Here is a 17,767-nt window from a genome sequence, read left to right as displayed (position 1 = left end):
TTGAGCTGCTTTTTTTAAGTTCTGTGATTCATTCACTGAATTCACTGTTCAGTTTTCTCTTTGAAAGATAAATTGTTGACCTGGATGGAAATGTACTTCATGTATTTACTATATGTAACAGCAATATTAACATGAGCATGGTTTTGCAGAAAATAGGAGCAGCCACGTGTATGCCTCCTAGTCTGTGTTCTGTCACACAATAGATCGTTGCTCAAATAAGGTGTCTGTGCCCCGGACTGCGAGGGACAGCAGGTCATGGGACTCTGCCCCCGGGCTCTGCACCACATTTGTTTATAGTACTGAGATCGGTCCGTAAAGGCCCTATCTTGTTTTGTTCAGTTCTTTTTAACTTATTGCAGAATGAGTTTTAATTTTAATTTTGAACTGGGACAGTTTTACCTTGGAACATATGTTATCTTTTTAATTTTCTTTTTACATTTTAAGTATTCTGGCGTGTGTTGTCCTTCATCCTCTCTTTGCTGCTTTCATGTCCCTATCATCTGTGAAATCACTTAAAGTCAAGGGAACGTGATTTTCCTTTAGAATTATTAATAGCATTTCATTTCAACTGGATTGCCACCATGGCTTCAAAATGAAATAATTTTCTTAAATGTTATCTAATGATTGGCGGCTCGCACAGCAGTTCTTCATGGGGGTAGGTTTTGACAGCACCTAACTGTGCGGATTGTCGTTGATGTTTTGAAGATACGAGCTTGCCCAGCAGCTCCAGCAGCATCAGCAAGCTGCCTCGCTGGACGACAGCGCCGTGGACCAGCAGAGCATGCACGTCTCGACGCACATGCAGGTGGAGATTGAGAGCGAGCAGCTGCAGGCGGCAGCAGCGGGCACTGCGAACCCCGAGGCCATGCTGGACCTGGAGCCTCAGCAGGTCGTGCGCACGGAGGACGCGGGACTGGGTCAGCAGTTGACGCATCAGCCTCTGGAAGCAGATGAAGGCAAATATTTCCCAAGTTCTAACTCTTAGAACAATCCGCATACTTTTGCAGCCGTGTATGCTCACTCCGGTCTGTATGGGTGTCTCTCATCTCTGACTTTTTCAGTCCCAATTTGTGCTGTGTGTGTACACCTGAGAGAGAGTTTGCTGTGATAGAGAATTACAGACATAGGACCTTCAACACATCCTGAGTTGAGAGTAGCTTTCGTTTTCAGTAAGACTCCCATCTGTCTGATCACTAGTATCCTGTTACTGCGCAGCGAGAGTCTGACACACACACCAGCGCAAGTCTGTGAGCCGTTGTCCTTGGCCTCTGCAGCGATCCAGCCATTGCTGTCCTCATCGATGGAGTCTTGCTACCAGGTGTCAGCTCAGCTGTAGACAGTGAGCTTGGGGACGTGGTTGATGCGTGTCTGGAACGGGCTGCTTGTCCCGGGCAGGCCTGCTAACAGACTGTTTGCCGGCCAGCTTAGGGTCTGACAGTACAGAAGCCCCAGGTGTATTTAGTCGATGAGCAGGATTTTGTGCTTTTTATCCTCTGTGTTGCCTGGAACAATGCACATCCAAAAAGGTGTTAAATAGTCCTTGAGTGTCATTGTCCTCCGGGTACTTCCCTATTAGAAGACTGGCTGAGTTTTAGGGTAAACTGTGAAGTGATATTCTGGAAGTTCAAAGATAATGCCCCAACTATACCCCATATGTGAAGTATATATATAATATACATATAAAACTATATTTATATAAATATATACAAATAATGTATCACACATACAAACATATAAGTGGGTATATATTTATGAATATATAATTTATATATAATATTTAGTAAATAAGTTAATATGTAAATACAATTATATGTATATATAAAATTTGCCGTCCTACTGTCTTTTCAAAGTAAGGAGGCTAATTTTTGAAACCTCATGTGCGTATCCTTTTGGACAGATCGGTGCATGTGCGCATCTTCGAAATGTGTGAATTCCCCGCCTGTCTGTGTTTTTATCTCAGACAGGTTCGTGGCTCCACCACCCGCTCTCCAGGGGCACATGGACCAGTTTGAAGAGCAGGCGCCTCCGCAGCCGTCCTTCGAACCGGGTGGCTTGTCACAAGGTCAGTGGTGGGTCCTGCGCGTGCGTTTCAGGGGCTCTACCCGGGTCAGGAGGATTCTACAGCGGCCTGAGGTGTTTGTTTTAAGGCCCTTCTGAAATTTATGATTTCCAACCCGGTAACGTTCCGCATGGATTGCGTGTGTGTGCGCGCATGCGTGCATGCGGGTGGTCTGCTCAGGTTGTCTGGAACGCACCTTTGATGACCATTCTGCACGTAGTTTGTGCCCAGAAACGGTGACTGAGTCGAAGTTGGACGGTGGGGCAGCCGTGCGTGGGCGGCTTGTCTGTGAGCCTGCCTGGCAGGGGCGGTGCTGGGTGCAGCCTCCTGCCCGTGTGCGGGCGTTCTCAGAGCCTGCTGGCAAAAGCTAACCCTGAGTCTAATTCAGAAGGTAGAAATCTTTATTTGTGAAGCCAACGTTTTTGGCCTTTTTTTGGTGTGACTGTAGTATTTTTTGTCGAGCTCGTATTTTCTGATTTGTTTCAGGCTTTACCGTGACGGATACGTACAGCCAACAGCCCACGTTTGCCCCTGTCCAGCAGCTACAAGACTCCAGCACGCTGGAGTCTCAGGCCCTCTCCACCAGCTTCCACCAGCAGAACCTGCTGCAGGTCCCCAGCTCTGACGCGATGAACGTCGTGAGTGTCCACAGAAGGGGCGCGTGTGGGTGGCGGGCACATTCTGTTTTCCTCTGTGCTGTACTTATGCACGTTCAGCTTATCTAGGAGGGCATGCTCGCTTCTTGTGACCACATGACTACATCACCTGTGAGGCTGAGATGCCCACGTACACGGCTTTTCCCGTCAAACGTTTATATTTTACTTAAGAGACTTCAGTCTCGTGATAGGGAGTTTACCTTTGGGTTAAAAGTCAGTAAAGTGCTTTGTAATCACATGTGAAGGGTATTATGTGGCTTTAGTGACCTAACTGTTTTTATTGGTGGAATCTTGCACCTTAGAAGGAAAATAGAAGGAATGCTGACATACTAAAAATAAATATTTAAACACATCATTTAAAATTTCTACTCAGTCTAGTTGGAGACATTTAGGTTTTGGTTTTGGTTTTGATTTTCCCGTTTGGGGAGAGTTTTCACTAGTGATGGAAGTGATTGGCCCATCAGTTGTTTTCTTTCTTTACAAGCCACTGTTGAGAAAGGACAGGGCCACTGTCGGTAGCTTCTCCAGGTGGTAGGCCTGGGCCCTCCAGTGAAAATTTCAGAGCACTTTTTCACAGTGTAGAAACCACATAATTCCGATGCTGAGTCTGGGTAGAGTCTGGGCAGTGGGAAGCACGCCATTCCGTGGTGGCTTGCCCCTTACTCCAGAGCCCTCTGAGTACAGCCGCACGCCCGATGCACTTGGACAGGATGGGGGGCCCTCTGCTTTGCTCAGGGAAGTCAGGTCAGCAAGTTGCTGTGCATGGGTGGGCTGTCCACGGCTCAGTCCTGGGCCCGTTCTGCATGTCCTGAAGGTCAGCTTACCTCTGTCCAATGAGCGTCATGGTTTTCTGCAGGAGTTGGAAATGCCCGAGCAGGTGTGCTCGGTTCCTGGGGTTGCAGGCTTGCTACACCTGTGTCAGGAAGGGATGGTGCTGACGGGCTGCTCCCCATGGGCATGCTGTTGCTCCCGGCGGGGGACATGCTTCCTCTCCCTGTGGTTCTGTGGCAAGCGAGGTAGTAGGAGTATGTTCGTTCTCAGTAAGATGAGAGTGGATCAGTGATCTCTTACTAAGATGCATAATAATATGGACAGATCAGTTTCATGGTTGGCTAAATTTTGTATTAAAGCAAATTAATAGAAAGTAAATAAGTATTTAATAAAATTGGTATGAATGATTTTTATTATTAATCTAGCCAAATGCTTACAATGAGCTACGTGGAGTTTCTCCTTTGAATCTGCATTTATAAATTTCTTATCCTTAGTTGTTCGTTGTTTTGCATTTATTTATAGATACTCAGGTAGTCTGCTTTATACTTCTAAATTTTAGACAACGCGTTTGATCCAAGAGTCGTCCCAAGAGGAACTGGAGCTGCAGACTCAGCGTCCCCAATTCCTGGAGGACAGGGAGGACCAGAGCCGGCGCTCCTACAGGTAGCCGTCCGCACAGCTCGACGCCGCGGCGTTGCTGGCCGGACCGCTGTGCCCAGTGTGTGCTTCCCCCTGCCGGGCCTCTGCGATCTGCCTCTCTCAGAAACGCTGTGAATGGGTCTGCTCTTATCCGCATTTTGTTATGATGAAAGGATCTGAGACAAAAGAGGTTCACCTGCTAAGATTTCTGCAGCTAGTTAGTGACAGGACCAAGTGGGAGGCCGCAGCCTGTAGGTTTAACCTGCTTTGTCGTGGCGTCCTGTTACCATGTTTTCAGAAATAACTGAAATTTCCTGTGTGCCTGTTGCTGAAGGTTCTTTGTAGGCTTGATGCATAACAACCAAGGTGCACCATGACTGCAGAGACAGTTTTCAAGTCCACCTGTTCATCCCCGTGCACCTGTCCATTCGGTGGCACTACTGTGCGCCCTCAGCGTGCCTGCAGTGCCCTGGACGCGTGGACGAGGATAGACTCTTGCCCCGCTCGCACTAGGGCGTGCACGTTCACAGCGAGTAAGATGCATGTAGTTTTACAAAACTGGATACGACTTTGTGCGTCATATAAGAAGCAAGATGCGTATTGTCTTTATTGAGATAGTCTTGGCTTCATAATATTTTAATAGTTTTATTATTGGAGCTGGTGTGTCACTTTCATAGGACTCGCAAGGAGGTCAGGGATCCTCCCCCAAGACATTAAGAAACATGGAACCGGCAGCCTATAATTTCATTATATTTTTTACCTTTGCCTCATTATTATGACAAAAGCAGAGAATAGCAAAGCTCCCTGAGATGTGCTTCCTGGGCACACGGCTCCAGAGGAGCTCTTTCTGTGGACCCTGCCCCTGGCAGCTGGGCTGTCCCCTCGCCGCCCTGCGTGGCCCCTGCACTGCGACGGAGCACCCGCAGGCCGTGCGCACTCCCGGCGAGGCGGCTCTCCCAGGGCGAGCGCGTCCTCACGGTTGGCTTCTGTCATCCAGGTTGTCCTTGGACACTTTGGGAGAACAGCTGCGTGGTCGGCAGAGCGGGCAGGGGTCATCCATGGGGAGAAAGGAAGCAGCGTGTCGGAGGCAGAGAAGGGCCCCGTCTCCGTGGACGGAGCTGGTCCTGGGTGGGAGCCCGGCCGGGGCCAGGTGGGGACAGTCTTGCTTCAGACTGTCCTCTGAGGGTGCCTGTGACTCCACAGCTCTGGTGGTGTCGTCCTGGTGGTGCTGGTTGCTTTCAGTTCATAGATGTGACCCGAGAGGACCTTTCTCAGCAAACCTCCAACGTTCAGTTTGATGCACTCAGTTCTGCAAAGAGATGATTTTCTCCTGCTGCTGTGTAGACCAGAACCAATTCCAGCTTCGTTTGCAGCATTATCTTTCTCAGATCAGTCGATGAGTGCCGTTGGCTTGCTTTTCTCTTTTTAATGGGTACCCTCACTGAACCCAGCTTGTATCATGGAGTGCGATTTCGAAATGTGTTTCCAGTTTGTGGGTCTTCAGTTCGGCATGGCCGTTAGCGGACTGTTAGCTGCTCTGTGCAGATACCTCGTCCCAGAGACGGTGGTTTGGAATGTGACTAACGTCCTGCTGCAGCTTCAGACAGGGAAATGGAAAAGGGTTCCAAATCCTTTTTTTAGTTTTTAATAATATGTGAATAAGAATTTTGAAATATTTCATAATTATTTCATCCTTGAAGTAATTTTAATGTATTCTGTAACTTAGGGGAAAATGATGCTGTACATTTACACATTATTCAAAATAGCTCTAGGAAAATCTGCTTTGTCATGTATTTTATAAACCTAAAGAGTGTATGAATTGGCATTGCCAAGTGTCTGGACTCAGGAGGCGATTCTGACCCTGAGGCAGTGGACGGTTTCACAGTGTCTTGTACGACTTAGTAAAGAAAACAGTCTGTAGTAAATTTTTTTCCTGTTAGTTTCTGATTAATCAGGTAGTATGCCTCCTGGGGGATTGCTGTAGGGTTTACTGATAATGAAATAACAAAATTTGTTTAAGACTACAGATACTCTGAGCAGAATTTGATCTGACAAATTATTATTGCTGCTATTCCGTCATTTCTTCAACGTTGGAGCACACGCCTGTGTGTGTAACAGTCACGCCTGATTGTTTAGTGATCATGGGGGAGACTGTTCTTCCTCCGGTCTCAGAGGTCACGCTCGTGCTCGTGCTGTGAACTGACGTGGCGTTTGCTCTCCGCGCTGTGTTTATAGGTGTGAGTACTGCAACAAAGGCTTTAAGAAGTCCAGCCACCTGAAGCAGCACGTGAGGTCCCACACTGGGGAGAAGCCCTACAAGTGCAAGCTCTGTGGACGCGGCTTTGTCTCTTCCGGGGTCCTCAAGTCGCACGAGAAGACACACACAGGTCACTGTCTGCCTTGCTCTGGGGAGTTTTTGGGATCCAGGGTGTTGATGACGGGCTGCGGCCATCAGCACCACCCCCTTCTAGACCATTTTCATCATAGCCAGAAGCAGCTCTGTATCTGTGAGTGCTCACTCCCCGTTTTCCCTCCTGGCCCCCGCCCTAGGCAGCCAGGGGTCTGCTGCCATCTCTGGATCGGCCCGTTCCGTACATTCCGTCTACATGCAAACACGCAGCTCCAGCTTCCTTTACTGGGCACGTGTCCGGGGTTCTTCCAGATGTAGGCAGCACGTCACTCCCTTGTGGAGCGGAATAGTATTCCACGGTAGAGGTGGACCCCCTTTCCTTCCTCCATCATCTGCTGTTGGACGTGGGAGTAATTCCCATCTTTAGGCTCATGGGAATCATCCTGCTATGAACATGTATGTGCAGCTTACGTGGACGTGTTTCCATTTCTCCATTTAAGACTGAATGACTTGGTCATGGGGTAACTCTGTTTAAGCCTTTGAGTTGATCAGACTGTTTTCCCAAGTGGCTGCACTGTTTCGCTTGTCCACCAGCAAGGAGCTAGGGTGCCCCTTTCACACTCTGGTCAGCACTTGGTGTTGTTTGTCCCTTGTACCATGACCATCCCTAGGAGTGTGCCATGGTATCCATTCCTGGGCTTCATTTGCGTTTCTCTAGTGGCTAAGGATGCGGAGCTCCTTTTCATGTGCGTGTTGAGAAGCAGCTCTTCTAATCCTATGTCATTTTTGAATTAGATTATTTGCAATCTTATTGTTCAGTTTTTTAAAGAGTTTTTAATATATTCTTTATCAGATACATGATTTGCAGCTAAATATATTTTACATATGTTACTTTTGTCTGTTTAATAAATTCAGTATGTTTATTTCATATATTAATGTATCTGTTTAATATCAGTGTTTTCTGTATAAGGCTTTATTTGAACATAAAAACATACTGACAGGGCGCCTGGGTGGCTCAGTTGGTTAAGCGACTGCCTTCGGCTCAGGTCATGATCCTGGAGTCCCTGGATCGAGTCCCGCATCGGGCTCCCTGCTCGGCAGGGAGGCTGCTTCTCCCTCTGACCCTCCCCCCTCTCATGTGCTCTCTCTCATTCTCTCTCTCAAATAAATAAATAAAATCTTAAAAAAAAAAAAAAAAAAACAAACATACTGACAGAACAAGGATAGGCTTTGTAGGATTAGTCACAGTTGGTGGTCACAGGCCCTGGGAAGACAGGCGGAGGGCAGGTCCCGCGAAGGCTGGTTGGAAGGCCCTGCTAAGGAGTCAGCATTCCCTGTAGCAGAGGGGAGCCCGTGTGACTTGGACAAGGAGCCGTGGCTGGTCAGCGAGGTGCTTAGACAGTCAGGTGCCTCTGTGTCTTCAGTCCAGAGCGGACAGGGCCTTCCTGGCGGGCCTGATTTGGAAGTGAAGCTGTACTCAGGTGTCGTAGGCAGTTCCCGCGTCACTGGCTGTGGAATGGTGAAAGAAGATGGATCTGAGAAAACCTTTCTAGGGCAGAATCCACTGCATGTTGCCAGCTGGAATGTCAAAGACGGAGGAGGGAGCTCTCACAGAGAGAGCTTGGCATTTGTTTAGAGCAATGTTCTTGTGCCTTTAATTCCAATAGGGAATTAGTCGTAAGACACGCTGCGTCCATTTCCTAAAATAAGACCAGGGCAAATAAACGGTCTTCAGTTTTGTGGCTTCTCGAACAAATCTTTGTTTGCTTTCGACTGCCGATGACTTTAATGTAATGAAATGCGGATTTTGCTCTTGTTTCTGTTGCCACAGGGGTAAAGGCATTCAGCTGCAGTGTTTGCAATGCCTCGTTCACGACCAACGGCAGCCTCACGCGGCACATGGCCACGCACATGAGCATGAAGCCCTACAAGTGTCCGTTCTGTGAGCAGGGCTTCCGGACCACAGTGCACTGTAAGAAGCACATGAAGAGGCACCAGGCCGTCCCCTCTGCTGTGTCCGCCACGGGGGACGCGGAAGGAGGAGGTACTGCCCCGTGTTGATTCGAGGCTCAGTAACCAGATGCTCGTGTAAGGATGGATTAGTGCACACGTCATCGTTAAAACTAGCTTATTTTCTGATTATGACAGCAGTGTGTGCTCTCTGGGAAAGGATTCAGAGAGGGCAGAGAAGGAAACCATCTCACCAGTCACTGCACCCCAGAACGTGCGTGTAGCCGTGCACATACGTGTGGTGGTCGAGACATTAATTTCTCGACAAGCAGGGATTCGGGCTGTACGTGGTGGCTGCGATCCCCTCAGTTTTCCCTCCGCTGGGGTCTGTCGCGGATGTCAGCTCCAAGGGCTCCGTGGAAGCCCGTCGTATTCTGTTCCGTAATTCCCTCTGGATGGACGTGTGCCTTCTGCCCGGGTCTCTCCCTGAGCCAGCAGGAGCCAGCAGTTAGGGAGGGCTGCACCCCACCACTGGCCTGTGGGTGCGCTGCGGTACCTCAGCTCGTCGACACGAAGCACCGTGTGGCTAGCTTGGGGTCAGACGCGCTGATGAGCGCCCCTTGCTCCCAGTAGGGGCCGTCCTCCTGGGAAGAGCACTGTGTGTGTCGGAGGTGACCTCTCTTTAGCACATCCCACGGGTGCAATGCCGGGAGTGGGAATGTGCTGCTGTCTGTTTGGACCACACAGCATTTGAGCCCTGTCGCCCGACGGTGGTCCATCCACAGTGTGAGGCCTGTGTGCACGCGGTTGGTGCGGGATGTTCGTGGAGTGAGCGTGACGCAGCTGGGGTGTGAGTGTCGGTTGGCGTACTCGCAGCCGTCAGAAGGCTGGCGGCTCGTTGGCTTCTGTGCCCGGTTGCTCACCCCCGTGTGCTCTGTACTCACCTGGCCTCAAGGTCACGGTTGTCTCCGCTGCGCTCGGCTGACGGGGCGGCCCTGTAGCTTGTTCTTGTATTTGGGGAAAATGTCTTTAAAATGTGCCTAACCTCAGACGTAAAAACTGACGTCTCCACAGCAGAGCAGATGCTGCTCTGGGCTCCTCAGTGGGTCATTCTGAACGTCAATGTTTCCGACCTCTTGGACTCTGTCATGACGTGGCGCGAACTTTTCAGTCTCATTGTTCCACTTCGGTCATGTGGCGAGTGAAGGACAAGGAGAGAAAAGAACTCTTCTCCTTGCAGTGAGTTACAGAACGTAGGGCACCGCGTACTGTTTCTGGAACCCCGTGGTGTGGAGCTGATGCAGCAGCCTCCGGGTCTGAGCCCCTGTTCCTTCCCGTCGGCTGGGGGGCTCCTATGGCGGCCTGGCCCCTCTGCTACCTATGTGTTAGCTCCCCACAGTCTGTCCTGAGGTCTTCCTCCCTGGGGTCCCTGAGGAAGAGCAGCTGATGCGCTGGCTTCCCGTCCTAGGCTCTACCTCAGTCACGTGTGTTGGGATAGTGAGTCTGGCCCGACACCGTCCGGTTCTGTGTCTTGTCTGTTGTGCCCCGTTTCACTGCCCTTTGTCCTCCCGTGGCTTCGCCATATCGATTGGGTTCTTGGGACTTTCTCTCCACCTTTCATTATCTGTGCTGGTGGGGCCACTGTCTGTACCCCACGGCCCCAAATCTTTCTGGACGTTGTTCTCTCCTCCACAGCCCACCTTCCCTCTCCCCTCCTCGGCCCCTCTCTTTTCTTCTCTCCTTCTTTCCCTCCCTCCCATCGTTCTCCCTTTATCCTAACAGAAACACCCCGTAGCTCTTGTCACGAAAGTGGTGCTAGCCCCTGTCCATTTGGCTAGGTGGTGTTTCTGTCGAGGTTTTATTCTTTTAGTTTTTATTCATCTATGCCATTCTGACCTCCCACTTCCAGCCAACTTTTTTTCCTTCTGTTAGATTTTAATTGCACCTTATTCTTGTTTTCAATCAGTGTAAATATATCCTCACGTCTCACTGAGAGAACGCTTAAATGCATATATTTTAAGGGTTTTTTTGGTAACTAATTAGGGCCTTTTTGCAAATTTATCACCTTGGTCTTCTGTCGGGCTGTTGATTTTCTTTATGTGATGGTAATTCCGCTTTTGCCCGTATTAGTCAGCGAGTGTCTGTGTTTACGAAGGCTGGTGTCGTGTGTGGATGCTGGTGATTTCGGAGCTCTCTGCCGGGCTGGTCAGGGAGCCTCAGGGAGGTGCTGTTGTGATGAGGTGACCATGGTGCCTCTCCCTTCCGGGGACCCATCTCGGTTTCCCCATGGACTAGCGGTGCGAAGGAAACGCCTTTGTCTCAAAGAGAGTTTCACCGAATAACTCACTTCAAACCCTACAGACTTGTTTGGTTTCATTTTACTTGTTTCGTGAAAACTTAATTTTTTATGAGGATTGGATCCATTTCCTGTGTTTTATTTAGATGTGTGTATGGAGGAAGAGGAAGAGAATTCTGAAAGAAGCGCATCTCGAAAGGCTCGTCCCGAGGTCATCACTTTCACGGAGGAGGAGACGGCGCAGTTAGCAAAGATTCGGCCGCAGGAAAGTGCGACCGTCTCTGAGCAGGTCCTGGTGCAGTCGGCGGCCGAGAAGGACCGCATCAGCGAGATGAAGGACAGGCAGGCAGAGCTGGAGGCTGAGCCCAAGTACGCTAACTGCTGCTCGTACTGCCCCAAGAGCTTTAAGAAGCCCAGCGACCTAGTGAGGTGAGACCGCCGGCGCCTTTCTCGGCGTTTGCGGGAGCGTCTGTGTGCATCTCGACCATTTTGCCATGGCTAGGGAGGCCCGCTTTGGAGGCTGGTGCCTCCCGAGAGGCTGGCCAGTTTCTGCAGCGGCGGTTTGAAGCCGGTGTAGATTCTGGGGCTTCCATTCAGGCTCATTCGGAATGTTGATGAGAAAGCAGTGCGCTCCGTAGATGACTTGTGCGCAAGTCTGAACGGCTGTGCTGGGAGCAGGCCCCTTTATCCGCGGTGTCTGTCCGTCCCCTGAGTGGGCCGTCCTCTTCCTGACCTTTGTGACAAGGTCGTGGTGGCCTACCTCTGCCTCACGCGGGTGTTTCGTCATCTCTTCCCCCCGGAAGACGGTGGGGGGGAGTCCGGTGCGTTGCTGTGACGGGGAGAGAGCGCATTCACCTGACGTGTATCACAGCGTGGTGTTATGGTCGTTCTACCTAATCGTCAGTCGTTGTAGTTAGTCTCTTACCTGGGCCTAATTTAGAAATTCGGCCTCATGAGAACTATCGTGTATGTACAGGAGAAACAGTATACATAGGGTTTGGTACATCCGTGCTTTCAGGCATCCCCTGGGGGTCTCAACATATTCCTGTGGATAAGGGGGACTGCTGCAGGTTAAAAAAAAAAAAAAAAAAAGAAAGAAAATGAATTATTTATTGAGGACGACATGATGCTAAGCTGTATAGGTTTGCGGACCGCATCAGGGACCTGCCACCCCCAGGAGGGCTGGTCTGTGTAGGGAGCAAGGGCACAAGCACACGCCAGGGTGGATGGTGACAGTGTCATGAGGCAGCCTGTGATTAAGGCCAGTCCGCCTGACAGTAGCGACTGGCGTGAGGTCAAGTCCAGCAGGACGGTGAAGAACTAGAACCCCGGACCCTGAGGCTGAGCCTGGGAGAAAGAAGTGGGAGGTAAAGCGTTGTCCTGCAGTACAAAACAGGGTATTTAGTGTTTGCTCTAGGAGGGAGCTGATGGGTGAAGGTGTAGGGCGGCATAGCGCAGGGGAGAGCAGTTGGGATTTCGTGGTGGTTGATGGAGCAGGCTGCTCTCAGGACCCTCCACGTGGGTGGGACCGAGGCTGGTGGCAGAGTGGCTCCCGGGTTGGAAGTGCATGTCCAGCAAGTCTGTAGAAGGTGACAGCTAGCCTGCACTCTTCTTCCCACATGGGAAGGGAAGTGTGCTGGTGAGGGTGATGGTGAAGTGGGTGAGCGGGGATTAGAGTCCACAGGGAGCCGGCAGTGTCCCTCCCGGGCACCCCCTGAGGTGAGGGGTGCAGTCGAGGCCGGGGAGTAAGACAGCAAAGCATATGGCAAGGAGAGCGCTAGGCACTTTGATGAAGGAATTGGGGAGCTTTGTAGGTAGGAGAGCAACCTGGCAGGAGGGGCGCCAGGAGGGGAGCGTACAGGGCAGCTGGTGGGGGGAGCCAGGTCAGCGTGAGGGGCTGGTGGGAATCCCCGACGAGAATGCCCTGAGGGCCAGGGCTGCCAGTTGGAGGTGATGGAGGCAGCGCTGCGGGGATCCACACACCACGTCAGACCCCTGCGAGGCTCTGGGCCTATGGACAGTGCCGAGGGGTAGCCCGCCAGGACACAGGGCAGAGGCGAGGAGCCGCTTGGTTGTCGGCACGTATGAATGCCTCTGCATCACGGCATGGAGAGTGATGCCTAACAGCAAGGAGTGCTGGGCAGCCTCACAGCTGATTGATCCTCTCTTCCGTCCTGCATTTAAAAGTCGTGGGCAGCTCAGCCTGTCCTGCTGGTACTGGGCAGAGATCATAGGGAAGCAAAACAAAACAGAAGCATAGCACGGGAGGCCGTCAGGTGAAAAAGAGTCCTTCCTGCTCCCCACAGACAGCCAGTCAGCAGTTTCTTAGGTACGGTTTTGAGAAATGTGCACATATGTGTCAACGTTAAGTTCTGTAATTTTATTTGTTGCATAATTTTTACACATCATTGGGTCTTAGACATCTTTGTCAGTGCCCGCACACCCATTTCTTTCCTGTTAATGGTGACATCGTGTTCTGTTGTCGGGGGATACTAAAATTTATCCCATAATACCCCGCTATGAGCACTTAGCTTTCTGTGTTCAGTTACTACACGAGTACTGTGTGAGCGTTACATGAGTACTGCACGAGCACGGCCCTTGCACCGGGTGAGTTCCGCATGAGCACTACCCAAGTACTACACGAACAACGCGTGAGGACTGCACAAGTGCTGTGCAAGCACAATACAAGTACCACGCGAGGACGGTGCGAGCCCTGCACGGTCATTCTGCAAGTACTGCACGAGTACTGCACGAGTACTGCAAGAGCACTGGACGAGTACTGTATGAGTACTGCGTGAGCAATGCACGAGCACTGCACGAGCACTCTACAAGTACTGCAGAGTATTATATGAGCCGCACGTGTGCACAGAAGAGTACTATTCGAGCGCCGCACGGGGACTAAAGAGTACTACACGAGTCCCGCACGAGCACCGCGCAAGCCCTGCGGAGTGTCATACGAGCACCGCCCGACCGCCGCAGAGTCCCGCACGGGCACCGCGTGGGCACCACGCTGAGTGCTTCTGTGTGCACCCGCGGGAGCGTGGGGCCAGTGTTTGCAGATGCCGCTTGCTGGCCCCCCGACGGGCTGTACCACTTATGCCCGCTGGCCTCTCAATGCTCCCCAACCACCCCGACCGCGCCCTCAGCACACGGATGAGGGAAATGCTATCTTATCCTTTTAATTTGCTCTTTCAGGTGCTGAGTATGGGCCGGACCCTTTCACGGGGCTTTGGCCGTGTGTGTTTCTTCTCTAAGCTGTGCACTGCCCGTTCTTCCACTGTGATACTTCTCATCTTCTTACCAATTCATAAGCGCTCTTTGGTTTTAAAGAAAGCCCCTGTTTTCACTGGTCTTGCAGACTTCTTTGCTGGTTTGTTTTCTTCTGGATTTGTTTGTGGAGTTTTGTGTAGAGCGAAGATTAAAGGTTTTATTTGGCCAAATGTATTCAGCCTGTACTAACACGTAATTTTCATTTATGTGGATAGTTATGAGGTTGTTTGTAAATGTATGTAAAATTAAACTGAAAATCACTTCATTGCAAATGCTTTCTGGCTAGGCATGTTCGGATCCACACTGGAGAAAAGCCATACAAATGTGACGAATGCGGGAAGAGCTTTACCGTTAAGTCGACTCTGGACTGCCACGTGAAGACCCACACAGGTAAGGACAGTGGCTGTGTCATACGTAGGGGCCTTACAAGGGCGTTTGAGATTTGTTCCTGTGTATCTTGCCCACAGAAATACTTTCAAAACCATAGAAAGATTAAAAATCCTGAGCCACGGAGAAATGGGTATATAAGGATTTTTGATTCCCGACTTGGGGAATATGACCCAGATAACACTGAGGAGAAGGAGCTTGATCTCGGATGCCAGGCTATAGGTTGTCTTGTATTTTTATTCAGATTTGAACACCTTTGTTAAGAAAATTACTCCTTAGTCTCATTTAGGCCAAAGAGATTTGGCTTGTTGAAGTTTTACAAGATCTGGGGATTTAGCAAATCTCATTACAGTTCACAGGTAATAATTCTTTTTATGTTGGGGGGGAAATGTTATAAAGGAAAAATATTAATGTCCAGTTTTCAACGGCCACTTTTTCCCCTTCATCTCATTTGAGGGAACTGAAGGTGAGCTGTCCTAGTGAAAATATATTGAGGCTTTGCTTCTTGATGTGCACAGGGCATCCCAGTGGTTAGGGGGGCAGGCTTCACACCTCTGCCAGTTTGGAGGTCTGTGTCCACTTCCGAGCCACTTCTCTGAGCCTCCAGTTATTGCTTAGAAAGTGGCACGTGGTGAACTCTTAGGAAATGGTAGAGGATTATGGTTATCAAACTAATTTCTATTCTTAATTTTTGGTTACCGGCAGAACTGACCAAAAATATACAAAAGAAATTTTACACATTTATGTAAAGCCGTATGATTCTTTTCTGATAGGTCAATATTTGGAATTAAACAGATAGGTAAATGTAGTGTGTCTCTTCTGTGGGAAGTGTTTCTGTCACTTTGTTAGGTGCCATGTGTCTGTCTCTCTTGTGTGACGCCGTGAGCTGCCGAGGACCAGGAGGGGTCCGCTCGGCATCCCAGGTCCGGTGGGGGGTGGTCGCTCGCACGGCCGGTGCCGGTGGTGTTCAGGACGACTCGCACACGCGGGATTCAGGGCTGGCTCCCACGCATAAGGAACAGAAGGAAGAGTCTCTGTGAGGAATACCTTTCAGGCCTCCTCCTCCACGCTGGGCTCCTTGGGTGACCTTTGAGGCCCCCGAGCAGGGTTAGGACAGCAGGCCTCCCTCGCCTGGGTGAGTCCCCGTGTGCCCACCCTGGTAAATAAGAGTCAGTTTTGCTTTCTGGGAGCAGTAGAGGGAAACAGAAAACCAGGATGCTTTTGTCCTCCCAGAGCCTCTCTGGGGCAGAGTAGGTGGGTGACAGGGCACTCAGGTCCAGCTCCACGGCCCTCATCATGCCCTGGACACAGGAAGAGCGCAGAGTCCCAGGGGCTGAGCGTGTGATGCACACCTGTGGCCCCAGGGCGCTGTCCCCCTGTGCGGGTGTGAGAGACAGCTGCCGATACACGCATGTGCCCTTTCTGCACCGAGGCATGGGGACGCTGGCCTCAGCTTCTGCCGAGGTTCAGGGTGGGCAGCCGTGCCCACGCGCCGCAGAATCTGAGCACGGGGACAGCGCCGGGCTCACACTGTAGACCGCCTACTCACTTCGGAGTCTGTGTAGCAGCACTCTGTCCCTTGCAGGGCGTCCTGTGGGAGCACGGGGCTCCCTTCAAGCACTCGGGCCCCCGGGGTCAGCACCCCACCGGCCCCCGCTGACCCATGGCTGGACTCCCCACAGGTCAGAAGCTCTTCAGCTGTCACGTCTGCAGCAATGCCTTCTCGACGAAGGGAAGCCTGAAGGTGCACATGCGTCTGCACACAGGAGCGAAGCCTTTCAAGTGTCCCCACTGCGAACTGCGCTTCCGCACGTCGGGGCGGAGGAAGACTCATATGCAGTTCCATTATAAGCCCGACCCGAAGAAGGCGCGGAAGCCAGTGACTCGAAGCTCCTCGGAGGGACTGCAGCCCATGAACCTGCTCAGTCCGACGTCCACCGACCCCAACGTGTTCATCATGAACAACTCTGTTCTCACGGGACAGTTCGATCAAAACGTGCTTCAGCAAGGCCTGGTGGGCCAGGCTATTCTTCCTGCCTCCGTGTCAGGTGAGCCCGGGGCACTGGAGAGGGGGCCCTGAGGGCGCGGACACCGCCTGCCTGTCTAATGGGGGCACGCTGCCGGGAGCTGGGCGACTTGTGTCTTCCTTGGAAGTTCCCCATAGAGGGCAGCTGGGAAGACTAAAATCTCATTGTGCAGATGAGTTCCCCTTCCATTCCTTCTCCTTTCACGACATCTGCTTTTTCTTACTGAGTTTAAATGTGTGTTTTTCTCAGCATCCTCACGGACTTCACAGTGAGATGTGTTTGATAACTCCTCATGAACAGTGTAGATAACATGGGAGAGTTCGCTAACTGCTCTTGGGTCACCTTGTGCTTGAAAAGTATACATTTTGGCCATTTATGTGTTTCATGGATTGACAGAGTGACTGATTCTAGCTATCAGACATGTCCTGTGGCTTTCTTTCTGTGTATGTGACCCGTGGAGTGATTAAAGCCTGAAAAAACACGATTATTCATTGCTGTTTTAAATCTTGGGCTAATCAACGTAATCTCTTTGAGCCCAGTTTCTGGGTGTGTTTAAGATGGATAATATCTATTTCAGAGAATTTGTTTTGCACTGAATCAGCTAAGGTGTGTGTATGGCGTGGAGTAATTATTAGTACCTGTGACTAGATCATGTTGGCGAGGTGTAGGACTTGGGTATATAAAAAGCCCTACGTGAGAATGAGCTTCTTTCCTGTCGAAGGAGCTTTTCCGAAGGCAGTCATCTGCATTGTCTCTCCCTGCAGCCGGCGGTGACTGGACAGTGTCCCTGACGGACGGGAGCCTGACCACCCTGGAGGGCATACAGTTACAGTTGGCCGCTAACCTAGTCGGCCCCAACGTTCAGATCTCTGGAATCGATGCCTCCAGCATTAATAACATCACGCTGCAGGTACGACGCGTGCCATGGCATCCCGGGCTTCGATGTGGTCAGAATCGCACGTAAGCAAGAACTTCCCATGACGAGTATCTCTGTTGCTTTGCAGATTGACCCGACTATTTTGCAGCAAACCTTACAGCAGGGCAACTTGCTTACTCAGCAGCTGCCGGGGGAGCCCGGCCTGGCCTCACAGAGCAGCTCTCTTCAGACCCAGGACAGCACGGTCCCAGCCAGTGTCGTCATCCAGCCCATCCCTGGCCTGTCCTTACAGCCCACCGTGACGTCTGCCAGTCTGACCATCGGCCCGCTGTCTGAGCAGGACCCTGTGATGACCACCAGCAGCAGTGGTGAGTGAGCGCCATGTGCACTGAGGACCCTGGGCTGCCCCTTCTGTCTTTGGGAAGCTCAGCAAACACGTCAAATGTCCCAAGCGTACCCAAGCTTCCCCGGCGACAAGTGATGTC

General features: G+C 51.0%; 1 protein-coding gene across 1 annotated transcript in view; it reads left to right on the top strand.

Annotated features, from left to right (window-relative positions):
- ZNF236 (zinc finger protein 236) overlaps window positions 1-17,767 on the top strand; it is a 120,628-nt gene that overhangs the window by 78,961 nt on the left and 23,900 nt on the right. Inside the window, exons 17-27 of the mRNA XM_044921239.1 lie at window positions 706-956; window positions 1,961-2,062; window positions 2,546-2,697; window positions 4,046-4,149; window positions 6,361-6,512; window positions 8,307-8,519; window positions 10,868-11,150; window positions 14,278-14,381; window positions 16,061-16,426; window positions 17,170-17,315; window positions 17,410-17,650. Coding sequence (XP_044777174.1) covers window positions 706-956; window positions 1,961-2,062; window positions 2,546-2,697; window positions 4,046-4,149; window positions 6,361-6,512; window positions 8,307-8,519; window positions 10,868-11,150; window positions 14,278-14,381; window positions 16,061-16,426; window positions 17,170-17,315; window positions 17,410-17,650 — 2,114 coding nt within the window. The remainder of the gene's footprint in view (window positions 1-705; window positions 957-1,960; window positions 2,063-2,545; window positions 2,698-4,045; window positions 4,150-6,360; window positions 6,513-8,306; window positions 8,520-10,867; window positions 11,151-14,277; window positions 14,382-16,060; window positions 16,427-17,169; window positions 17,316-17,409; window positions 17,651-17,767) is intronic.

Source organism: Neomonachus schauinslandi, chromosome 14, assembly GCF_002201575.2.
Source record: "Neomonachus schauinslandi chromosome 14, ASM220157v2, whole genome shotgun sequence".
NCBI classification, from domain to species: domain Eukaryota; kingdom Metazoa; phylum Chordata; class Mammalia; order Carnivora; family Phocidae; genus Neomonachus; species Neomonachus schauinslandi.
Note: the sequence above shows the minus strand (reverse complement) of the source record. Positions and strands in the feature narration are given on the sequence as shown.